Raw genomic sequence first — 21,965 nt, 5'->3', positions numbered from 1 at the left:
TCCAAACTGCTCTGAGGTTTTATCTCCACAACATCAAAGGTATGGATATTTGAAAAAAGAAGTGGGGGGGGACGGATATTTGGAAGCAACCAGATGCTGACCCAAGTTGTTTGCATGTATCCAGATGTCTGAGGACAAAATACCCAGACTAAAACCAACAACAAGAAATGTGGACCTTTGTCAAACAGAGAATGAAACAATTAACCTCACAGAAATAAACATGCAACTCCAGATTACTCCTTGTTGACTTTTGCCTAAATTAAGTATATGGGATTTGACTGCCAGGGACTGAGAAAAGAATCTCCAGTATTCTCTTTCCAGATTTGCGTATTCAAAAACAAAACAAAGCAAAACAAAACAAAAGCAAACAGTAAGTATTATAATTCCTTCCTTTGTTGGTTATGGAATCTGTTTTCATCATATTGTCAGGACTTTGATCTCTTTAAGCAATCAATTAGGCACATAACAGTATAAGGTTGTTTAAATTCCTTAGTTCATAAAATCAATAAAGAAAAGTGAACTAATTAATGTGGTCATCTAATTAGGTAATAGTGTAATATAGCATTTGAACTTAACTGTGTGAAGCAGTGCCTCACAGTGTACATATTCTCAGTTGTTAGGCATTCTTTCAAGACACAGATTGGAAAGTCCAAAGGATTATGGACTAGGCTCTGCCTCAAGTGCTGAGATGAATGTGAGCAAAATAGACACACGACTGGCTCAACCAGGCTTCTGCCAGGAGAAACAGGAAATAGACAATCGAGTATATAAACGAATGCTGCAATTTCAGATAACTATATGTGCTATTAAAAAAATAAAAGAGTACCTGGTGCCTGTGGTACTGGGGACAAGGGGAGGGGAAGTGACTTAATTATATTCAGTGGTCAGAAATGACCTGAGAAGGTGACAGTGTGGGCATAGAGCATTTCAGGAAGTGGGAACAGCACCTGCACAAGCCTTAAGGCAGGAATGAGCCTGGAATAGGAGAGATCCATCTGGCAGGGTTTTACTGAGAAAGTAAACAACTTTTGCAAAGCATTAGAATTCTATTCTACCTAAAATGGGAGAACATTGAAACTTCTTTTTAAAGGGAAATAAGCATGATCTGACTTTATTTTTTAAAGATCTTTATGTATAGTAAAAGGAATTAACAACTACTATCCTAATAGTCCCAAGAAAACATATACATAAAAATATAGATAGATACACACACTGCACATAAGCTCACACACACAAGTACAATGCATTCATGTACATATGCACTCATATACACCCAAAGGACACTTGTACTCATGAACACACAAGCATTGTGTACAGGTATGTAATTACACATATGTATAATATTCACACATTCATATGTATGCATGCTCCCTTGCACACACAGGCATACACATACATTTATGTGAATTCACACATACCCGCAAACATTTGTATGTGTACATACACATGTGCACACTTAGGCATGTATACACATATGCACTCCAATATCTGAAGAAATATAGGTCACCATTTGAAAGACTAATAAAAATTGGAAAGGAAAACAGATATTTCTTGAAAGTCAAAGTAAACTAAATATTTGAACACCATCTACATCAGCAAGACAATACAATTCACCTGAATGTTTATTATTGTAACAACAACTTATGTCTATTATGAGAGGCATGAGAGGATTATGATCCGATCCCTCTTTGGTAATTGAGGTGCAGGAACACAGTTAGCAAGAGTCAGAGTCAAATTCACTATATATTACCACCATGAACCACCCAGGTCGCCTAGGTAATCAACACTTTCTCCTCATCCTGTTGATGGAGAGATTGGTTGTGCCTCTGGCTACACCACATGGCCAAGAGCAAGACAGCTTGACAGTATGCACACCAGTTTTTAGCTAGCTGAGTCCTTGCTCTGCCAGTAGGGCTTGTGGGCATTGATGACACATTTTAGAATTAACAAATAATATCAAGTACTGAGTTAACGAATGGAAAGGATTTCAAGGGAGACCACATGGAATTACTTAGCATGCTGTTTTTAACAACATGACAACAAGCTCAGTTTCAAAAATATTCCATCTGCTTAAAAAGAATAAAAAGCAAGAGGACATCAGTTCTTCAGAGTTACTTGACATTCCACGGGTAGGAGAACTCTTTTAATCAAGCATGCTCTAAGATTGCAATCTTCATATATACACTACACTGCCCGCACATACACACACTACACACAAATATACCACACACAGACACACAGTTCACACACATATACACTACTTACCCATACACACACACATTTATACATATACACAACTTACACATGTGCACATACACACTCTACTGATATATACACACATGCACACCTACATGTACACACATTACTTACACATACACACTCATACACTTTTACATACACACACTTAGATGCACATATGTACTTATACACACAAATGAACTTCAAATCACTGTCTGAATAGATGCACTCAGAATTCTAACATAATGTGCTTATAAATGCCAGATGAAAGGTGGAGGAAGGTTCTTAATGTCTTACCGCTTGATGTTTTTATTTGTTTCAGGATTCACCTTAATAAGCCCATTGAGGTCTTGTTTTCTTTGAAAAAGAAAATGAGTTTTAATGAATGTCATTAAAATAAAACAGTAATCAAATAAGGAAAAATAAAACAGTAATCAAACAGCTGGAAAAATTAAGAAGTGGTAAATATAAAAGTTCTCTATGACAATGTAAATATTTAAAGCTCTAAATGCAAATGGAAATTCTTCTCTTACTACTGAAGACCATTTAAGGTTATTTGCTAATAAGAAACACACAAACACACACACATTTGCTTCCAGAATTCCTAAGTATATATGAAACTTGTAATTGAACAAAATAAACTTTGCTCTCAGCTATATCTTCTGAGAACACTTGAAACAGTCAGCACTGAAGTAATATAAGTTAGATTTTTTTTTTCCCATGGTACTAGGGCAATTAAACTCAGGGGTGTTCTACCACTAAGCTACGTCCCCAGCCCTTTTTATTTTTTATTTTGAGACAGTTCTTGCTAAGTTACCCAGGCTGTCCTGCAACTTGAAATCCTCCTGTCTCATCCTCTAGAGTAACTGAGATTACAGGTGCGTGCCATCACCCCCAGCTTGGATGAAATTCTATCCTGAATCAGATCAAACCTCAATTTTTACTCAACAAATCAGATATAACTGCCTGACCTGTTTGTAAATAATAGGAAAAATGTTAACAATAATAATATTTTAATAATATAAAAAATAATGATCATAAGAACAAAGCATGCCTTCATATATACTTAATCATTGCCCCAGTCCAAACCTTTTTAAACATAATTTGCCTCAGAGCAAATTCTGGTGAGTAATAAAAAGAAAATACCTCACAGAGTAAGAAAATATGATCCACTTCTCACGGGAACACACACTAACCCATTGAAATTCCTTAAGTGGTACCAAAAGGGGCATAAGGTGAACCCAAACAGGGTGGCGTGGAATGGTGAGAGCACTGTGATGTGTCTGCCACATCAACACAGCTCCAGACAGCACACAGTGGTGGTGAGCTACTCCCTGGACAAAGAAAAGACTCCTAGCCTCTCCTCAGTTGCCTTCAGAGACCACCATACTGAAAAAAGGCCTTAAAGGCTTTCTCTTGGTTACCTGTGTCTTTTTGGAAGTCTACTTCAAAACTTTCATCAAATCCTGCATTCTTTAGAAAAAAAAAATCCAACTCAGTATTCCATCACTAAAAATAAATCGAAACACAAAATTGTGGAGAAAAGGCGACTTGCTATCAAACTCTGGAACAATTAAAAAAATAAGTGGTTTTTTGGGGAGGTGCGGTCAAGAAGGGATGGTTGGATGATCCATCTTTATCATGAAGTTAAAATGTCAAATTATTTTGATCATCTCTTACAGAAATCAAAATAAATGCATGAATAAGTCTTACCTAGAGATACTTTCCTTTCCTTTGGGATTGACTTTGATTATATTCTCAAGGTCTTCACCTCTTTAAAAAGAAACATTTAGGTCAGTTTCAAATATTCCCATAGTATAGTGCATATACCCATTCCATATTATTGATGATTAATTCAAGTTTTTGGAGAAAATTATTACACTGATATTAAATTTATTTTTAGTATAAAATTGCCTAACGATAGTACAGTTACTCTCTAGGATTTTACAAGCTAATGTAAATATGAATTTAGATAGAATATCCTGTAGAATCTTTGAAGTGAAGATCAGGGCATCAGAGATAAGTCAGAAGAGAGAAGGCAAACTCAAAGATGCAGTAGATACTCTCAACACCAAGAGAAGTTCACCAAGGAATCTGGGAGTAAAGAACCAAGATTCACAGACATGCACAAAGTTCTCACCCTTTGCTGGTTTTATCTGTCATGGCAATTGCTTTGATAATAGATTGGAAATCTTGGCTTCTTTGGAAAAAAAAAATCAAAACTTTAAGTCAGGTGACATATAATTTTCTGTAAAATTGTATAAATAAGAATGTTGCTGAATGCAGTGTCAGATGTTTTCAGGACCCAATGACCAGAAAGACCTTTGATATACTTATCTTTAGCTTCTCTTTATTGATTTCCACAATAGTGCTTGATTTAAACCAGTTTAAATCAGGTTAGAGAAGCTTCCGAATATGACTCTCACTTTGTAACTTGTCCTTTATATTTCTAAATTTACATTCAAAAATTGATTCATTTTTTTAAATTATTTAAGAAAACACAGATTAAGAGATTATGTAGCAGGGTTTCCTGCACCTGCTTCAATGCAACTCAAACATGTGGTCTGTGGAAACGGCACTCATCATATTCCTCCCTGATGGCTCTAAACAGTTCATCTGTGGCAAAGGACAGCCTAACTCTCCCATGTCTAATGAGGTATAAGATGCTATCCTGAAAAAAGAGCCTCCTCAAGGTGGAAGTTCTATTTATACTTTCTCATTTTTGTCAGTCCTTTGATTGACTTTGTTAACACTTCCCAAGCCTTGGTTTCTTTGTAATACTGGAAGAAAGGGAAAGGCAGAGCAAGAGATAGAGAGCAACTCTGTGTTCTGTTCAGAATCTCTTATAACGACAGCAGATTTTGCACAAAAGGAAGACATAATTGACACCTAAAGAATTAGAAGTTTTTAGAAATATTTAAATCGAATGACTCTGCTCATTGTGCAAAATGCTCAAGATATCTTGATATCAAGAATCCAACCATTATTCAGATAAATTGAACCAACTTCAAAGTTTAAATTCCCCCAGGTCTCTGTGTATGCTTTTCTGAGGTGGGTTGGAGGGAGGTGGACTTCAATATATATAGCAAGATGTTGTCTTATTTAAATATGAAAATCATTCATAATAGGGTGAAAATCAATGGGTCAACATTTTAAATCTAAATACTTTGAGAATTTAGTCAAGTAATTTCTTCTAAAAAGTTCAGGGGTGTATTTACGTGGTCTGAAGTCCCCTTGGAAAAGTCGAAATAACTCTTATCATGACTCCAGTACTTTGTGTAATTTGGCACATGGAATAAAACGTTCGTTCACTTGTCGAAGACTAAAAATTATTAGAGAATATGAAAGCTGACCCTTCAAATTCCCCAGTTGTCCAGGTTTTAAACTGACATTTTCTTCTGTCTGATTTCACTGTGATAAGACAATTAACATTGTAAATTCTTTCACTATTAGAAAGAAGGTGCAGTGACAAATGCCTGTAATCCCAACAACTCAGAAGACTGAGACAGGAGGATCATATCTGTGAGACCAGCCTCAGCAACTTAGCAAGTCCCAAAGCCATTTAGTAAGACCCTGTCTCAAAAATCAATTTTTTTTAAAAAAAGGACTGGGGGAATGGCTCAGTGGTTAAGCACCCTTGGTTTAATCCCTAGTACCAAATAAGAAAGGAAGGAAGGAAGAAAAGAAGGGCTGGGGAAGAAGGAAAAGGAACTGGAACTCATTTTGTCCCGTGCTGACAAGATCATTAATCCCTGCATTAAAGTTTAGTGGCTGTCAAGTTATTCTAAATGACTAAATCACTTCTCTTTTATCTTTCCTATCCCACAAAAGATCGCCCTGAGATGCTCTTCCTACTTTTCCCATTTTCCACCACTTTTGTGGAACTTTCCAAACTCCATGTACTTAAATATCTAAAACTGCATCTCTTCCTATAAAACTCATAAAACCATCCAAAGAGAATTGACTTTTTCCACCTTCATTTGTTCTCCATTTGAAAATCACCTGTGATGAGTTGGCATATTTACATTACAATGTAAATATGTGTGTCTGTGTGATTGTTACTGCCAACACTTTCCATCATATGGACTCTGTTAAGATTTCAGTATCAGAAAGAGTTGAGAACATATCTGCCAAGATTGACTTGGAAAGCTATAATATTATTTGGTACACAGATTGGCACAGATAAATGGTTTTTAAAAATAACTGTGACAATAGAAATGATTATCACGTTAGGAAGGCAAATATAAATGACTTACCAAATACAACATAAGCCATCAATTTGGGGGAAAAAATAGTAGAAATCTCATAAATCCTTACCCTTTGTCATTCTTGACTGCTCTGGGATTTTCTTTAATGAAACTGTCAAGAGTTTGGTTTCTTTCAACATGAAAGAGGATATCAATAATCAAAGTTAATTTTGTAGTAGATCAGTATATTAATCTCTCAAATTCTGCTAGTTTAGTTACTGATCATACATTAACCCATTTGTGATACAAAATAAATAAAAGCATGACTTTTGGCCTTAAGTTACTTACAAATACATCTGTATGGCTGTTCACATGAAGAGGCTACTAAGATTCCAACTTGGTACAGCTGGAATCCACATTTTAAAGACTTCAACAGTGAGTGGCTCTGCCCCCGGAAACAGTGTCTTACAGTAACTGTATTTAATTCATAAATAACCCTGTGGCCCTCTGGGTTTCTTTCACTTTGAGGTATAAAAGGGGACTTGGAGGATCATCCAGGTCATAGCCTCCATTTTATGGGTTGAGGATACAGAGGTCTCCAGGGTCACCCACATTATAGTACCAGCAGAACCAAGACACCCATCCTCTCCTGACCATGATCCAGGGCCTGTTCCTCCAGGCTGCCTGACCCTTGCCCAGAGCAAGAGGTCTCCCCCAGAAAACAGCTGACATTCTAGGACCCAACCAAAGCAGCTGATTCTGATCAAATCTTACCCTTTGCCATCTTTGTCCATCAAAGTATTCACATAGATGAGACTTTCAAGACTTTTGGCTCTATAAATACAGAGAAACTCAAATAAAAACTGCACACTGAAATTAAATTGCGTGGTATCTTGAAAGGTCAAATACAATAAACAGTCTCCATGAATTGCTCATTTTCTCCCGTTGAATGGAAGAGTAAAAATCCTTCCGGGCAATTGTATCTGAACTAAATGTACAATGCAGAGAGCGCTAGCCCATCTGCTCATGCATTTCCACACCAGAAGATCAACTCCCTTCCAGCTAAAATGTGAGGCGTAAGACAAGACAAGTAGTCTGGGAGATAAGATTTTCAGATTGGAGACAGATGCACTTACCTTTTCTCTGTTTGCTCAGCTTTTGGGTTTGCTCTGAAGAGACCATCAAGACCTTGATTTCTTTAAATATAGTGATGTAAAAAAGTCTCATCAGTAATAATAATGAATGCTTAACTTTATATAAACATAAACCAGTTTACATCTAAAATAGGAAATAGAAGCTGGTTGGAAAAGATGAACCACATATCTTGAAATTGTTTTATTCCAAACAGATTTTTTCACTCAAAATTTAAATTGCAGTGAACCTTCAAGAAGATAAATTAAAAGACATAAACTAGGGATCTGCCAACCACGAGGGGTTCATGAATACATTGTTTGGGTTCATGAAGTGTTTTTCTTTTCTTTTTTTTTAATTTTTAATGTGAGCCAGTGTTTATAGAGATGGCCATGACATATGTCCATGATCCTGGGTTTCCAGAATCTGCTGAAAATGTCCTGTAACAGGACATTGCTCATGGTAACCCTCAGCTGAAGCTGAAAAGGCAGACGGTGATTTTGACAAGAAAGTAACTGTTTTTTGTTTTTCTTTTTTTTATATATATATTTTTATTGTAAAAAATGGGATACATCTTGTTTTCTCTGTACATGAAGTAGAGGCATACCATTGTGTAATCACACATTTACATAGGGTAATAGTTTTTGATTCATTCTGTTATTTTTTCCTTCTCCCCCACCCCTCCCACCCCTCTTTTCCCTCTATACAGTCCCTCCTTCCTCCATTCTTGCCCCCCTCATACCCCCCATTATGTGTCATTATTCGCTTATCAGCGAGATCATTCATTCTGTGGTTTTTTGAGATTGTCAATTGATGAATGGATAAAGAAACTGTGGTAAATATATATACAATGGAATATTACTCAGCCATAAAGAATAATAAAATAATGGCATTTGCAGTCACTGTTTTTGACACCACTACCTGTTTTACATAACCAGGTGCCTCTGTCATTTACACCTGCCTTTGGCAACTCCCAAAGTTGAAACCTCCTCTCTTTGTAAATGAAAAAACTGAAAAGCAGCAAATTTCAGTGACTTGTCAATAGTCAATCCTACAGCTCATTATTGTCCAGAAAATGATATGAAAACCATATCTTATTTGAATTTTTCTTTATTTTCTCCTTCTCTTTGGTCCCTGTTGGTTTAGTTTGTTAGTGTACAGCACAGAGATAACTAAAATTAAATACACCCTTTCTGTTTCCATTGTTCATTTTTCTCTCAACATATTTTAAGTTTTGCAATTACAAATGATCCAAAATAAAGAGATAATGGTAACTAGGATATTATGGGTTTTGAAATGGTTAAACTAAAAGTATTTAGTAATCAAACCAAACTCTGTGAATATAGAGTGTATTAATATTTCAGGAAAAGAAGTGTGGTTATTTATATGGAGCATATGGAGTATGAAAATCAAAGACACTTTGTATTCAATAATAGGATTGAAGTCTGAGAATAAATAAAGTCTTTAGACTTTAATTTTCAAGTCTTACCTATTCAAGCTTTTGTTCATTTTGATGAGTTTATCCAGTTCTTCACTTTTTGGAAGAGAGAAAAAGACTCACGTTAGTAAAAGGCTCCTCAGAGTCGCAGGGCAGATATACCTTAAAATAACTCAGTTCTCTGAAATACAACACATGTCCTACCTTAATCATCTGCAAAAACCCTGTTCATCCTTTAAGGCTCTCCTTAAATGCCACTCCCAAAGTCCTAGTCCCTAGTCCTGAACTTCTCTACGTTTTTGGAACACACAGAATTTGGGGGTTTTGGCATCTCCTTTATGGTACTTCTGTTCACGATACTTTGTGTTGTAGCAACTGCACACATGTCTTATGTTAGTGTCCCTGCCCCTACATACACACATCACTTAAAATATAGAACTGTATTTTATACTGCATCCTGTTCAATCTTTAATACTGTATCTTTAAATAGATGCTTAATACACATTTTTAATTAAATCAACAAATACAGGTGCGCTGACTATAGATTCTATCCCTGCATGAAGTACTTGCACACAAAATAGCTACAGAAAACTCTCACCTATCTGTAAACCAGGCTTCTATCTTGAGTTCTACTGCCACCCACCTAGGTCAGCTAAAAGTGCTAGCCAGTTTCCATATCTGAGAATTGCAAAACTCTTACTGGCTGTTTGTTTCAGAAGCAACCTATTTAAGCTAAACTCCTGGGTTTGGGAATTTCCTTGAAACCACAAGAACTGCTTTCTTTCCCAAGCAGGAAGCCTGGGGAGAGTTGTTCCTGAGAGTGCCCTAGTTTGCTTCCTCCTATGCACTCCTCCTCACAACTGTCTTCTCCCAAACAGTTCTCTCCCTCTTCTACCCATTTCTCTTGCCTTCCTCATTTAGTTTTTCCATTCACAAATCGTGGTCCTCATCTTTCTCCTCTAGGCTCCCACATTTTCCCAAGCTTTCTTGTTGTCCATCTTCCTTCCCGAGTCACCTCTGGCGATGACCAGGATGCCATAAGAGCTGGTTACTTGATAGTTACACATTAAATCTTCCAAGTCAGGGACACCTACATTCCAATCTGGGACTCACCAGCCGTTCACTGGTGACCCTGGCTGAGTTGCCTCAGCTCTTGTTGACTCAGTTTTCCCATCTGTAAAATGAGAATCCTAACTGTATACATATCAGAAGAGAATTGAGAAGTTAACATAGAGTGCTTAGCATGATGCCCGGCAAGTCATGAATTCTCAATTAATTCTGCCAGCATAATAAACAGTAGTCTGTCAATTCTAAATTGTTCATTTAGTAAATGTTTTCTATATTTGTTTATTAACTGAATTTAGAGATATCAAGACATTGTCGCAGTGGCTGAGTCACCTATGTGTGGTAAAAATGCCTGACATAACACTTTTGCCATAATAGCTGCCAAGGGCAATCCTTGCGGAGACTGTTAAATTAACAGCAATCATATAAGTAAAGATTTTGATATAACCTTATGTATTCAATGATAGGGCTGAAAACTGAGAATAAATACTGAAATACAAAAGTTGCTGCTACTCACAAAAAAAAAAAAAAAAAAAAAAAATTGATTAGTCCCCTATCCTTGTGTGGGACAAATACCACGTCACCTCTAACACAGTGCCTTGTTATTATTTCTCACTCAGAATTTTACCTGCCAACTCTGAGGCTGTGAATCTGCTCATGTCCCAAGGGGAAGAGCGAAGCTACAAGTCCTATAAATTTTAGTCCCAATACATTCCGACTGGCATGAGTCACAATGATGAGATTCTCAGGATTTGGGGTCACTCATGTTTATCTGAAGAAAATTAGCATAAACCATGAGAAGATACTGTGTGGTAAATTAAATAAAATGGAGACTCTTCTGAATTTAAAAACTTGAACTTTCAACATGACTGTAAATTGATGAAAGCTTTGGCTATTCAATTTCACCATTGCATTTGCAACAAATTAAATGCCCTTAATCAGATAGCAGTAACAGTCTATTCCACAAAGAGCAGCTGGGATAAATAACACCATTTCTATTCCCTCTGGACAGCCTGTAGTACATTGTCCCTGGTGCATATCAAAGCAGCAACTTCTCTATGTGATGAACGTGTGTGGCTGTGAAATTTGTCCATTGTGGCCTTGGAAGCGGAGACGGGAAAGTCAAACCAACTGCTGCCTTCATTGTTTTTCTTTGATTTATGCTAAACCACAATTTCCTTTCAGCATCACTAATGTATCTCCTCCCAAATGTCCCCATCACCCACCAAAAAGAATTGTTCAGTCCCTACTGAAAGCAAAATATCTTCCTCACAAAAGTAAATTAATAAAATGAAAGAGCTACGAACTTAGATGGGAGAGATAAAACATCCAGGAGCCTTTCTACAGTCTCCATGTGGCTGCCGAGCTCCTATTGGCAAATGAATTTACAGAGAAAAGTCAAGTATCACTTTGTTTCTTCTCTTCAGTTCTTTTGACTGGGACAGCAATCTTAGCAACATTCTTATCATTACTAAATTCTATCCAACACGGAAAAATGTTGTGGATTTGTTGTCTTACTGCTCATCATGATTTTAACATGACCAGTTATATAAAGTCCTCCTTTGGACAAAGCAGTACAACAGACACTGAAAATGACATCGGGCAAATAAGGCAACCTATCCACCCTGAAGATCATGGAGACGAGAGGGAGAGACCCCTTTATACAAAGGACCTGGAACAAGAGCGACTGTCATGAGTTTTGCGAAATATGAGCAGTAGGTTTCCAATCTCTAAGAGAGGCAGAAGTCACATCTCAGGATCACTCAGGAAAGAATTCACAGAGAAGGCGGTGTTTGATCTGGATCTGGAAAAGTAGTAGGACTCAGATGGACAGAAATGGTGGCCTTGAGGCTGAAAAAGACTGCCACCTAGAGGGGATCCCATAAGCAAAGGCAGATATCTGGGAATTACTGAAAGGTAGTGGTCTAATCTGATACTGAATGTAGGATTAATAACATGGGTGAAGTCAGAAATAACTCTGGAGCATTAGGTTGGAGCCTGGTTAAGCAAGGGCATTGAATGAGAGTGTATGCAATTAAATGGGTGATGGGCAGCCACGACAGTAGTTGTTTGAGCAAAAACTTAACAGAAAAAAAGTCTGGCACTGATGTGCAGTCATGGTTCAGAGAGGCAGGAGAGACTGAGCAGCGTAAGTAAATCTGAACAACTGCTCTGACCACTATGCTGGAGTCAATGAGGGATTGAACTGGGTGGGGCCATCAGTGCAGGGGAAGCACTTTAGATATTTAATTCATACTTGTCTATACTACATGAAGGTGGGTAGGGATGGAAGAATCAAGAATGTCGTGGCTCAGTAGTAGAGCACTTGCCTGGCATGTGTGAGGCACTGTGTTCGATTCTCAGCACCACATATAAATAAGTAAAATAAAGATCCATTGAGAACTAAAAAAATAAATTGAAAAAGAAAATGATTCCACAAAGATGAGTCTATAGGAATTAAAGAACAGAAGTCAAGAATAGTGCATTTGGGAAGGAAATTGAATATGACTTAGGACATCCTAAGTGGAGGTGCTGGGGAGACTGATAAGTAGAGATCTGGGTCAGCAACATAAATATAGGACTGAAAATATGGAATGAGGCTTGGTGGCTGAGGTCACTAGGATGAGTAAAATCAGCAGAAGAGGAAGCAGAGGAAGAAGAGTGTCCACAAATGGCAGGATCATCCATTATTCAATTATCCTTCTTTGAAATTATGCAGAATAAAAAGCACTGAGGTTTGCTCATATATGGACATTTTCAAGGTATTGGCAAGGCATTTTTGACACAGGCATTTTGACACAACTTGTGAGCTCTCAGATCTCACTCACCCCTTATCAGTTTTCCCCAGCGAAGTGATGGTCATCCTGATAATTTTTTTGCGATCCTGACTCCTTCAAACAATGAAAACAGGCACAGGTCAGAGACAGTAGAGTGAACTTTGAAGGAGCTAACATTTCTCATCTGTTTCTAGTGCAGAACGTACTAGTACATGTGTTGTTCAGGAATTACCGAGTTTAGCAGAATACCAAAACAGTGCTATTGCATCAGCCCACATATAAAAGAAAACCCAGTTACTGCCCAAGTAAAAACAGAAGCCAAGTTCAGAAATCTTTCTCCCAGATCCAGGAAGTGTTAACCAACAGGTCTGAGCAATTAATGAGTCCCTCAAACAGGGTGAAAATATTTGTCATCTCAAGCTTCCAGAGGGAAAGAAAATACATTTTCAACTATTGGACAGGTAGAAACCACTGAAACATAAATGGCTTAGATCCAGGATGATGTCCCTAGATCATGAAAAGGAATAATTAGTCCTCATAGTTTCCCCTATAATTAAGGTCTGTTTTCACTAACATCTCATAGAGGGTTAGTATAGGTGTATGAAGAAAAAATTTTGTCATCAATTAAGTTTAGGAAATGTAACCTACTTTAGGTGATTCAAAATACACACAGGCATGCTGAAGGTTCTGGATAGTTCTGATTCAGAGAACAATATTTCATTGTTTCCTTATGTACTAGACCATTCAACTCTTTCTTTCCAGAACATACATAGAACATAAACATTGACATCTGTGGCAAGGGGAATAGTTTCAGAAATGCTGAGAGTTGCACTTTAAGTTCCTAGGTGCAAGGGAAACATGATTCTCCCAAAGGTAAGGTATCTTTATGGTGTGTCTCAAACTGGGCTCTTCTGAGAGTCAAAGGAGAGATGATACCAAAAAAAAAAAAAAGGTTTATAAATTTGGAACTTTAAAAATCTCTCAAAACTTATTTACTGAAAATTGGTTTACTATGTTGAAGGACCTATAAAAATAGCATTTTTTAAAAGAGTATTTTTTTTTCCTTAAAAAAAGAAAAGAAGAAGAAAGACAAGACATATCCAGAACACTAGCTAAACTGGACAGGACATGCAAGACAACAGGTGTAAATCAGGACAGTCATGGGGAAGCCAGGCTTTTGGAAATGCCACCTTACCCAAAGGAATCAACACAATTTGTGAGCCTGTTCCTTATATTACAGTGGGAGCTGGATTTGACTTTGTATAACTAAATACTACTTAAGCATTTGTAGTACAAGTTCAACCAAATAACATATTACTGCCTATTCATTCATATACCTGCACCAACTATGCTACAGACCTTGGGGCAAGTGCTGTTACTACAGAGGTGAACAAGTTGCAGGAGGTTTGATCTTACTCTGTTATTATGTTCAGGATATTTTGGGTGTTTATTTAATGTAAAACTTAGATAGAAATACAAGAATCAAAATTCTATAAGTACTATAAAAGCATTTATTATCCACCATGTTAAAGCCATAAGAAAAATTGATTTTATCTCTTCTATTATTGTTTCATATTTTTGAAGTGTACTAATAAAGCATTTTTTATCATTGCTACAATTACATCTGTATGGACAGAGATCATTGTACCTTATATTTCTTTCAGCAGATCTGCTAATTTCTGTATATACACCTGGTTTTGGTGGACATTTCTGCCTGTATTTAAAGATAATGTCTGTTAGGTAAGAAAACATTTTTATGTTAAATTTAAGTTTAACAGAAAGAGACATTTAGGTTCAAAAAATGCAATATGTGTTGGAATTATACTGCTATCTGACATAACAAACTCTACCTCAGTTCTTTGAGTTGACAACAACTCAACCACTTCCTCTTTGAAAGTTTCTAGAGAGTACAATATATATACATGGGTGACAATATTGGCCAAATTATATTGTTATATCATGTGCATGTATGAATATGTAGCGATGAATCCCACTATTATGTATAATACATGGAAAAATAGAAAAAAATAAAAATTTTATTTTTCTGAAAAAAAAAACATATAGACTCCATTGTACTAATTTTACAATTTCACTTTCTTTTAATGTATTTTATACAACAAGGAGTATTCTACATAAGTTCATGTTCAATTTTGGTCTCCATTCATTAAAGCACTTTCATAGTTATCTCTATTAGATAATGAGATAACATTTTAAAATATTAAGAATCTTTTTTGTTAGTAAGCATCAAAGAGATGATGTTTCCCTTAAAGACTCTTCCCATCTGATAACTGTCAAGAAGTACATTTGCTTGGATAAGACAGGAAATAAGTCTATATTTCAAATGCACCTACCACATTGTGAATGGCCTCATTGAGCTGACAGCATCAAATTTTACAATGCTAGCTTCTGTCACAATTTATGACATCAGGTTTTTCTCTGCTCTTCACAGTATCTGGTTGACCTACTTCTACATACTTCCTTGCTCTCAAGGAACTGTATTCAACTATTTTTTGTTCTCTTGAGGACATGTGTTAATTACATAGGAAACACTTGCCTTTCATATTCTTTCATTAAAATCATCTTGCTGTGATTAAAGTAATCAGGCTTTAAAAAAACATGCAAGTTGTCCTAATTTTATTTTTCAGATCATGGAAATTCGAGTTGTTAAAAACAGACTAGATCAATTCCTGTGAAATTTAGCTTCTTTGGAATCTAAACAAGTTAACTAGTGTTGCAGATTTTCAGATTAGAATCTAGGTGGTATAAGACCAATTTGCTTTAGGTCTGTAAAAAATTTAATTTTACATTAAAATTTAATTTCTAAGAGTAAAAGAAAAAAATCAGTTAAAATAAAAAGCCTGAAAAATTGTTTTAATGGGACAATTATAATCATTGAACAAATGAAGAGTTACACATCTAATCCATATTATTAACTAGTTTGGTGAAAAGATATTTTCTTAACTCTTTAAAAAATATGCCCTCATTCCTAGAACAAAATTTCAAAGATCCTGTAAAGTTGCACTGGAGAGTAGTTCAAATCTGGAGTTTCACCCCAACAGAATGGACACCTAAGGCGGTGGTCCTGCTTCACGGTTGGCACTTTTAGCTGGTCACCCTCTTACCGAAGTTCTACAGTTGTGACTTATTAAAGAATAGCTCTACAATTGTGTCTTACATGGTGTCAGAAAAATCACCATCAAAAAGCAAAAATACTAAAGAATCAAAGGCAGGCGATCAAGCAGTTCTAATGTATTCAGTCTTCACTGATACCATTTTTTAATCTCATAATAATGGAAATGTGGAATGCACATTTTGCAAAATGGTCCGAGGTTATTAGGCAACTGAACAGTAAGATATGGTCTCTGAATGTGTTTCTAAGTATTAATGACAGAGTGACAGGTTCACAGTGGAAAAGCAAGTCTGTTTTTCCTGATTCAGAGATAAGTTAATAAAAATAGTTTTCCAAATAATTTTTGAGAGTTTTGAATTAAACCAGCCTTCTTAGCTTAGAAAAAAATAAAGAACAACCCCAAAAGGTATTTCTAACATAATTGAGGACTTCAGCAGTAACACAAAATTTCAAGAACATCTTTCATCAGAATATAGAGCTCTTAATGGGAAACTTAACTAGGAGTAAATAGCAATCAAATATGTATACATATAGTTTAATATGATTTATAATTACATATATAAAATATAAATTCCAAGTACATATATACATCTATATGTAACTATTAGGAGCTAATATATAAGAAATCTGAACAGGAACACCTGAACATATTGTTCCATTTTTATTTTTTATTTTATTTTTTTAATCGTGGATGGATACAATACCTTTATTTATTTATTTTTATGTGGTGCTAAGGATCAAACCCAGTGCTTCACGCATGCTAGGCAAGCGTTCTCCCACTGAGCCACAACCCTAGCCCTTCTGTTTTTATCTTGAAGGTGCATCTACATAAGACAAGTTATAGGAATCAGCATTCAAAAGCAAACATATATACACATGCAAGTTAACAGGTGAAATCAGGAAAAGGTCTGTGGGCTTCATTTGTGAATGTGTGTACGAAACATCCCCACCTGTGGCACAAAGTGGATTCCAGATCATTTACTCCCATTTCTCTTGAACTTCATTTTGGCAAGAAAGTCTGAAGTGCCAGCTCTTACCTATTGTCTGGTCTCAGCTGGTTAGGAGAAGGAACAGGAGATCTGGGCTTTGGAGGTATTGGAGGGTGAACAGTTGGGTCCCTTTAAAACAAAAAACATCAGTTCATTTTTCCATGGAAACAAGGTGGATTTTAGCATCTATGAATCTAATGCATCTACTACCCACATGAAAATATCTCTTACATCTTCTAATTCTCACCTGTGAGGGACCTGAGAGGTCAGCATCCATGGATCACAAACTTTAAAGAAGTCAAATATTTCAAATATGCATTTTTTTAAAAAAAGTTCATTCAATCAGATATTTGGAAGTCCTCTCCTCTTTAATTATAGTTTGAATTACAGTATGTTCTTTAATGGCATAGTACTTTGCTAGTATATTTAGCACAAGTCATGGCATTTTGAGTCAGTAACTCATGAACATAGCGAATGGTTCTTGGGCCGTAGCATGTAAGCTTCTTTAGGAATTATGTCAACCATCAGACTGCTATGGAAACAGCAAGAGAGGTTTTCAATTTCACAGACCTCAAGGTAAAGTTGCTTTGAAGCTTTTAACTGAATCTAACTTAAATATTGTCAGCACAGGCCAGTTTGATGTTAGCAAAGTGTAAAATACACTGTTGGCCTAAACTTTCCAATGAGGTAACATGGTTGTCTCTGAGTTGGCATAATTTAGAGACCCAAGAACTGGAAATAGGAAGTTACATGCATATTTTGGATGGAGTCAGCTCCTTACCAAGGGCATGTCACTCCCTCCACCTCCCATCACTATCATGATAATGTTTTCTATTGTCTTCAAGATAAACTCTGTACCTAGTAGAAGTATCCTGGTGATCTGGACTCCAAGGATCCTTCTGGCTTCTACCAGCACGCTAAGTAGTCAGACTTTGGAGTCAGGCTGCCTGAATTGCCAGCTGTGTGACAGTGGATTAATCTGATACTATTTCTTCATCTGTAATAATCCTTCTGATAGGATTGTTGGGGTGTTAGGACTGAATGAGATCATGCTTTCATTCAACAGACATGTTTTGGTAGCTTTCTATGTGCAACACACTCTCTGCGGTAGACAATGGCCCTGTCTTCCAAAGACTTTCAATATACTTATAAGCATATGTCAGAGGGAAAAAAGAGCTATGTAGAAAATAAAAGGTAAGGACATAGAGTGATGGAGGGGTGACACTATTGTATTAGGAATACAATGGTATTCTTTTTCTCTGTAAGGTGAAAGTCAAGCTGAGACTTGCAGGAAATGATAGAATGAACCCTGAAGATATGGAAGAAGACCATATAAATATGGCCATTATCAGCTTGGAGATGGCATTTGATGCTTGAAACAATGAAATCACCAAGGGAGTCACTGTAAGCAGAGAAAAAAAGAGGACCAACATTTGTGCTCTCAGCTCCTACAGTATTTAGAGATCAAGAATAAGAGAAGGAAATAGCAAAAGAGCCCAAGGAAGGGTAGCCAAAAAGAAAAGAAGTTGGAATGTGTGATATCATCAAAGCAACTGAGAAAAGCGTTTCAAGGAAGGAGTGATTGGCATTGTCCAAGGCCACTAATAGACTAAAAACACAAGGACTGGGAAATCAGCATGGTTTTGACAACATGGTCATCATTGGTAACCCTGATAAGGGCAGTTTGGGTAGAACATTGTGGGGAACAAAAAACATAATAGAAGCATATTATAGTTCAGATATGGTGTCCTCCCAAAACTCCTGTGTGAGACAATACAAGAAAATTCAGAGGTGAAATGATTGGGCTATGACAGTCTTAAACTAATCAGTGTTTTAATCCACTGATGTGGATTAAGTAGGTAACTGTAGGCAGGTAGGATGTGGCTGGAAGAAGATAGGTGCCTTTGGGGTATATATTTTGTCCCTGGTTAAGGAGAGCTCTCTTTATCTCCACGTTTCCATGTTCTGAGCTGCTTTCTTTGCCATGCTCTTACGCCATGATGTTCTGCCTCACCTTGGTCCCAAAGCTCTGGAGTCAGCTGTCTATGGACTGAGACCTCTGAAACTGTGAACTAAAATGAACTTTCTCTCATTTTTCTTGCCAGGTCTTGTTGTGTACCACGGGGGCTCATGTAAAGGGGGTGAAGGGCGCAGTGTCAATAACCACACAGACACCGGGAGCCAAGTAAGAGCAGGTGAGCTTATAGCTGCTGACTCATTTATTGCGGAAGCTTCTTCTTCTCTGATTGAGTACCTATCCAATCAGCACGTCAATCAGCGCGTCACACCACTCGAAGCCACCAATCATTTAGTCTCCATGAACCACCAATCATTTGATGGTTTTGTATTTTGCACCAATGGGGATATATTTCTTATTCTATATGACTCCACAAGGTCTTTTGGTTGCAGTGACAAGAAAGCTGATTAAAACAGAGTAGATTTAGGAGAAAATGGGAAACAAGGAAGTAGAAGCATTGAAGTAAGTGTTTTGCTGTGAGTAGGATGAGAGAAATGGGTAACCAGCTGGAGGTGTTGGGTCAAGAAAGATCACTGCTGCATGTAGATATGATGGAATGAACCAGGGAATTACCAAGGCTGGAGAGTAGGGGGAAATGGTTAGGTGATGTTCTTAAGCAGTGGTGGGACCCAGGGAGCCACTGGGGCATTTGGTCTTAGATGGAAGTGTGTAGAGTTCATTCACAGTAGCAAGAGGGAAAGGATAGCATGGGTACAGCTGAGGTGCATTGGCTGATTTGGGGTGGAAAAACTTCTCTTTTATTGACTTATATTTTCCTCAACAAAATGGGAATCAAGTTCATAATTCAAAGAGAGGAGGGTGAGCAGGAATTGGAGCTTTGAGAAAGGGAGAAAGGAAAGAATATGTGAAACATTTTTCTAGAACAGAACAGTAAGTGAACCCAGGGAAATGTAATATGATGACAGGAACAACACACCATTATATGGGATTCATCTATGCCAGGACATTTTCTAAGCATACTACCTATATGAACTCATTTAGTCCTTACTGCAATTCCCGAGATAAATACCTTTCTTCCCATTTTACAGATGAAAAGACCAAGATACAGGAAGTAAAAATAAAAATTTCATGATGATACAGCTTATAAGGGACAGAACAGGAATCTGAACCAGGAAGTCTGACTCCAGAAGTCCTTCTCATGCTCTGACACCTCTCCAGGGATCCACAGGTACCACCAATGGTTCCATTGAGGTCAATACTCGTGGAATTAAAATATAGCTACTTGAGTCGAGTGCAGTGACATACGACTGTAATCCCAGCAGCTTCAAAGGCTGAGGCAGGAGGATCACGAGTTGAAAGCCAGCCTTAGCAACAGTGAGGCATTAAGCAATTCAGTGAGACCCTATCTCTAAATAAAATATGAAATAGGGGCGCAAGTGTCTTAGAAGGAGATAGCGGCGGCGCTGCGATGGAGATCCCGGAAGATGGTCGTAATCAAGGACTTGTGAAGTTTGAAGAATGAAATCTGAAGAAGGACAGCAAGTTCAAGTCCTGCCTCAACATTTTGGAGAATCCCTAAGCAACTAAGCCAGACCTGTCTCAAAATATTTACGGAGGGGTTGCAGATGTAGCACTGTGATGCTGCCATTCTGCAAAGAGAGTCTTTTGATCAAGTGACCATCAGAATTGATACCACAAAAATCACAAACATAAAGGTGGAAAGAAGATAGTCCAAATTCTCAGTGTCCAACCTGTGAGAGAAACTGGAGCAGATCAGTGCTCTCACAAACAAACCTGACAACAACAGACTTCTGGAGACTACAGAAGAAGATTGCACAGAAATGGTACCTGAATAATCATGTTGCCCATGGTATCATGTAATTGGGGAGAAAGGTTTGAGAGCTTGAGCACCAGCTTATGATTTGGGAGAACAGTTTGTAATTGCAGCTCTACTGACAAATCTGCTCTCAGGGTTTGAAACATTTTAACAATAAAGATATTTGACTATTCAATAATCTACCCATATTAACCAGAAAATGGCTAGTTTGGAGGCTATTGGTCAAGGCAAAGAAGCTGCAAATTACGAAACCATTGGCAATAACCACTCGGTAACTGAATGTTGGTGAGAAGGAAAAGTCTTTATTTGCATCGTCTTCTTCAGTAAATAAATTGTGAGTGGATGAACACTTTGCAATCTTCTTTACAGTGCTTTTCAAGAAAAAGAAGCCAAGGTTTTGAGATTTGGGCAACTTGTCTTACATCATGCAATTAACAAGCAACATCTCTTTGATTCTGAGCCCTGATTTGGACTGCAAGTATGTGAACTCTGAAAATAGTATTAGCATTTAATGGGTCCTTCAAGCACAGCAAAGGTGAAAAGAAGAGTAACTGGAGATTGAAGAGCAAGCCAGCCATACCCATATCCAGTGTTATAAGCCACAAGCACTGATGAGAAAGAACAAATGGAGATGACACAGATGATGCGTAAGCTGATAATATAGATCAAGTTTTAAAAAGAAACTTCTAAAATATCTTTACTGGATCAATAAAAATTTATACTTGTTTTATATGTATTTTACATATAAAAGGGTAAAAAGATGTATATAATGTGACTGATGATCACAGGGATGACTGACAATGAAAATGAATAAAGCTAAGGTTTGTGTAAAAAAAAAAAATATGAAATAGGGCTGGGGCTGGGGTTCAGTGGCTGAGTGCCCCTGAGTTCAATCCCCAGTACCTCCACATCAAAATATATATATATATATATATATATATATACACACACATATATATGACTATTTGGTGTTGCTTTCTCTTGCCATATTAGGCTATTTGGTGGGCAGTATAGTCAGAAGGTTTGATTTAGTAAATTTACAATCTGACAAGTGAAGGCAGCAGGGAATAGTGCCAAGGAAGGGCAGGGAAATTACAGTGAGACCCTGAGGGGTCTGAGATGGACTTGGAGGGGAATGAGAACATGGCAAATGCTGGGGACTCTGAAAAAGATGGTAGAATTCATGGGTCGGCGA

At 37.2% G+C, this 21,965-nt stretch overlaps 1 protein-coding gene across 10 annotated transcripts in view; it reads right to left on the bottom strand.

Moving 5' to 3' along the window:
• Scel (sciellin) overlaps positions 1-21,965 on the bottom strand; it is a 98,959-nt gene that overhangs the window by 38,261 nt on the left and 38,733 nt on the right. For 5 of the 10 annotated variants that reach the window (XM_047553247.1, XM_047553241.1, XM_047553245.1 and 2 more), the window contains 10 exons: positions 17,004-17,084; positions 14,485-14,550; positions 12,888-12,950; positions 9,046-9,090; positions 7,562-7,621; positions 7,200-7,259; positions 6,556-6,615; positions 4,379-4,438; positions 3,952-4,011; positions 2,536-2,595 (listed from right to left, as the gene is read on the bottom strand). In XM_047553247.1, the coding sequence (XP_047409203.1) occupies positions 2,536-2,595; positions 3,952-4,011; positions 4,379-4,438; positions 6,556-6,615; positions 7,200-7,259; positions 7,562-7,621; positions 9,046-9,090; positions 12,888-12,950; positions 14,485-14,550; positions 17,004-17,084 (615 nt within the window). The remainder of the gene's footprint in view (positions 1-2,535; positions 2,596-3,951; positions 4,012-4,378; positions 4,439-6,555; positions 6,616-7,199; positions 7,260-7,561; positions 7,622-9,045; positions 9,091-12,887; positions 12,951-14,484; positions 14,551-17,003; positions 17,085-21,965) is intronic. The other 5 variants (XM_047553246.1, XM_047553244.1, XM_047553249.1 and 2 more) reach the window with 5 other exon arrangements.

Source organism: Sciurus carolinensis, chromosome 5, assembly GCF_902686445.1.
Source record: "Sciurus carolinensis chromosome 5, mSciCar1.2, whole genome shotgun sequence".
Classification (NCBI taxonomy): domain Eukaryota; kingdom Metazoa; phylum Chordata; class Mammalia; order Rodentia; family Sciuridae; genus Sciurus; species Sciurus carolinensis.
Note: the sequence above shows the minus strand (reverse complement) of the source record. Positions and strands in the feature narration are given on the sequence as shown.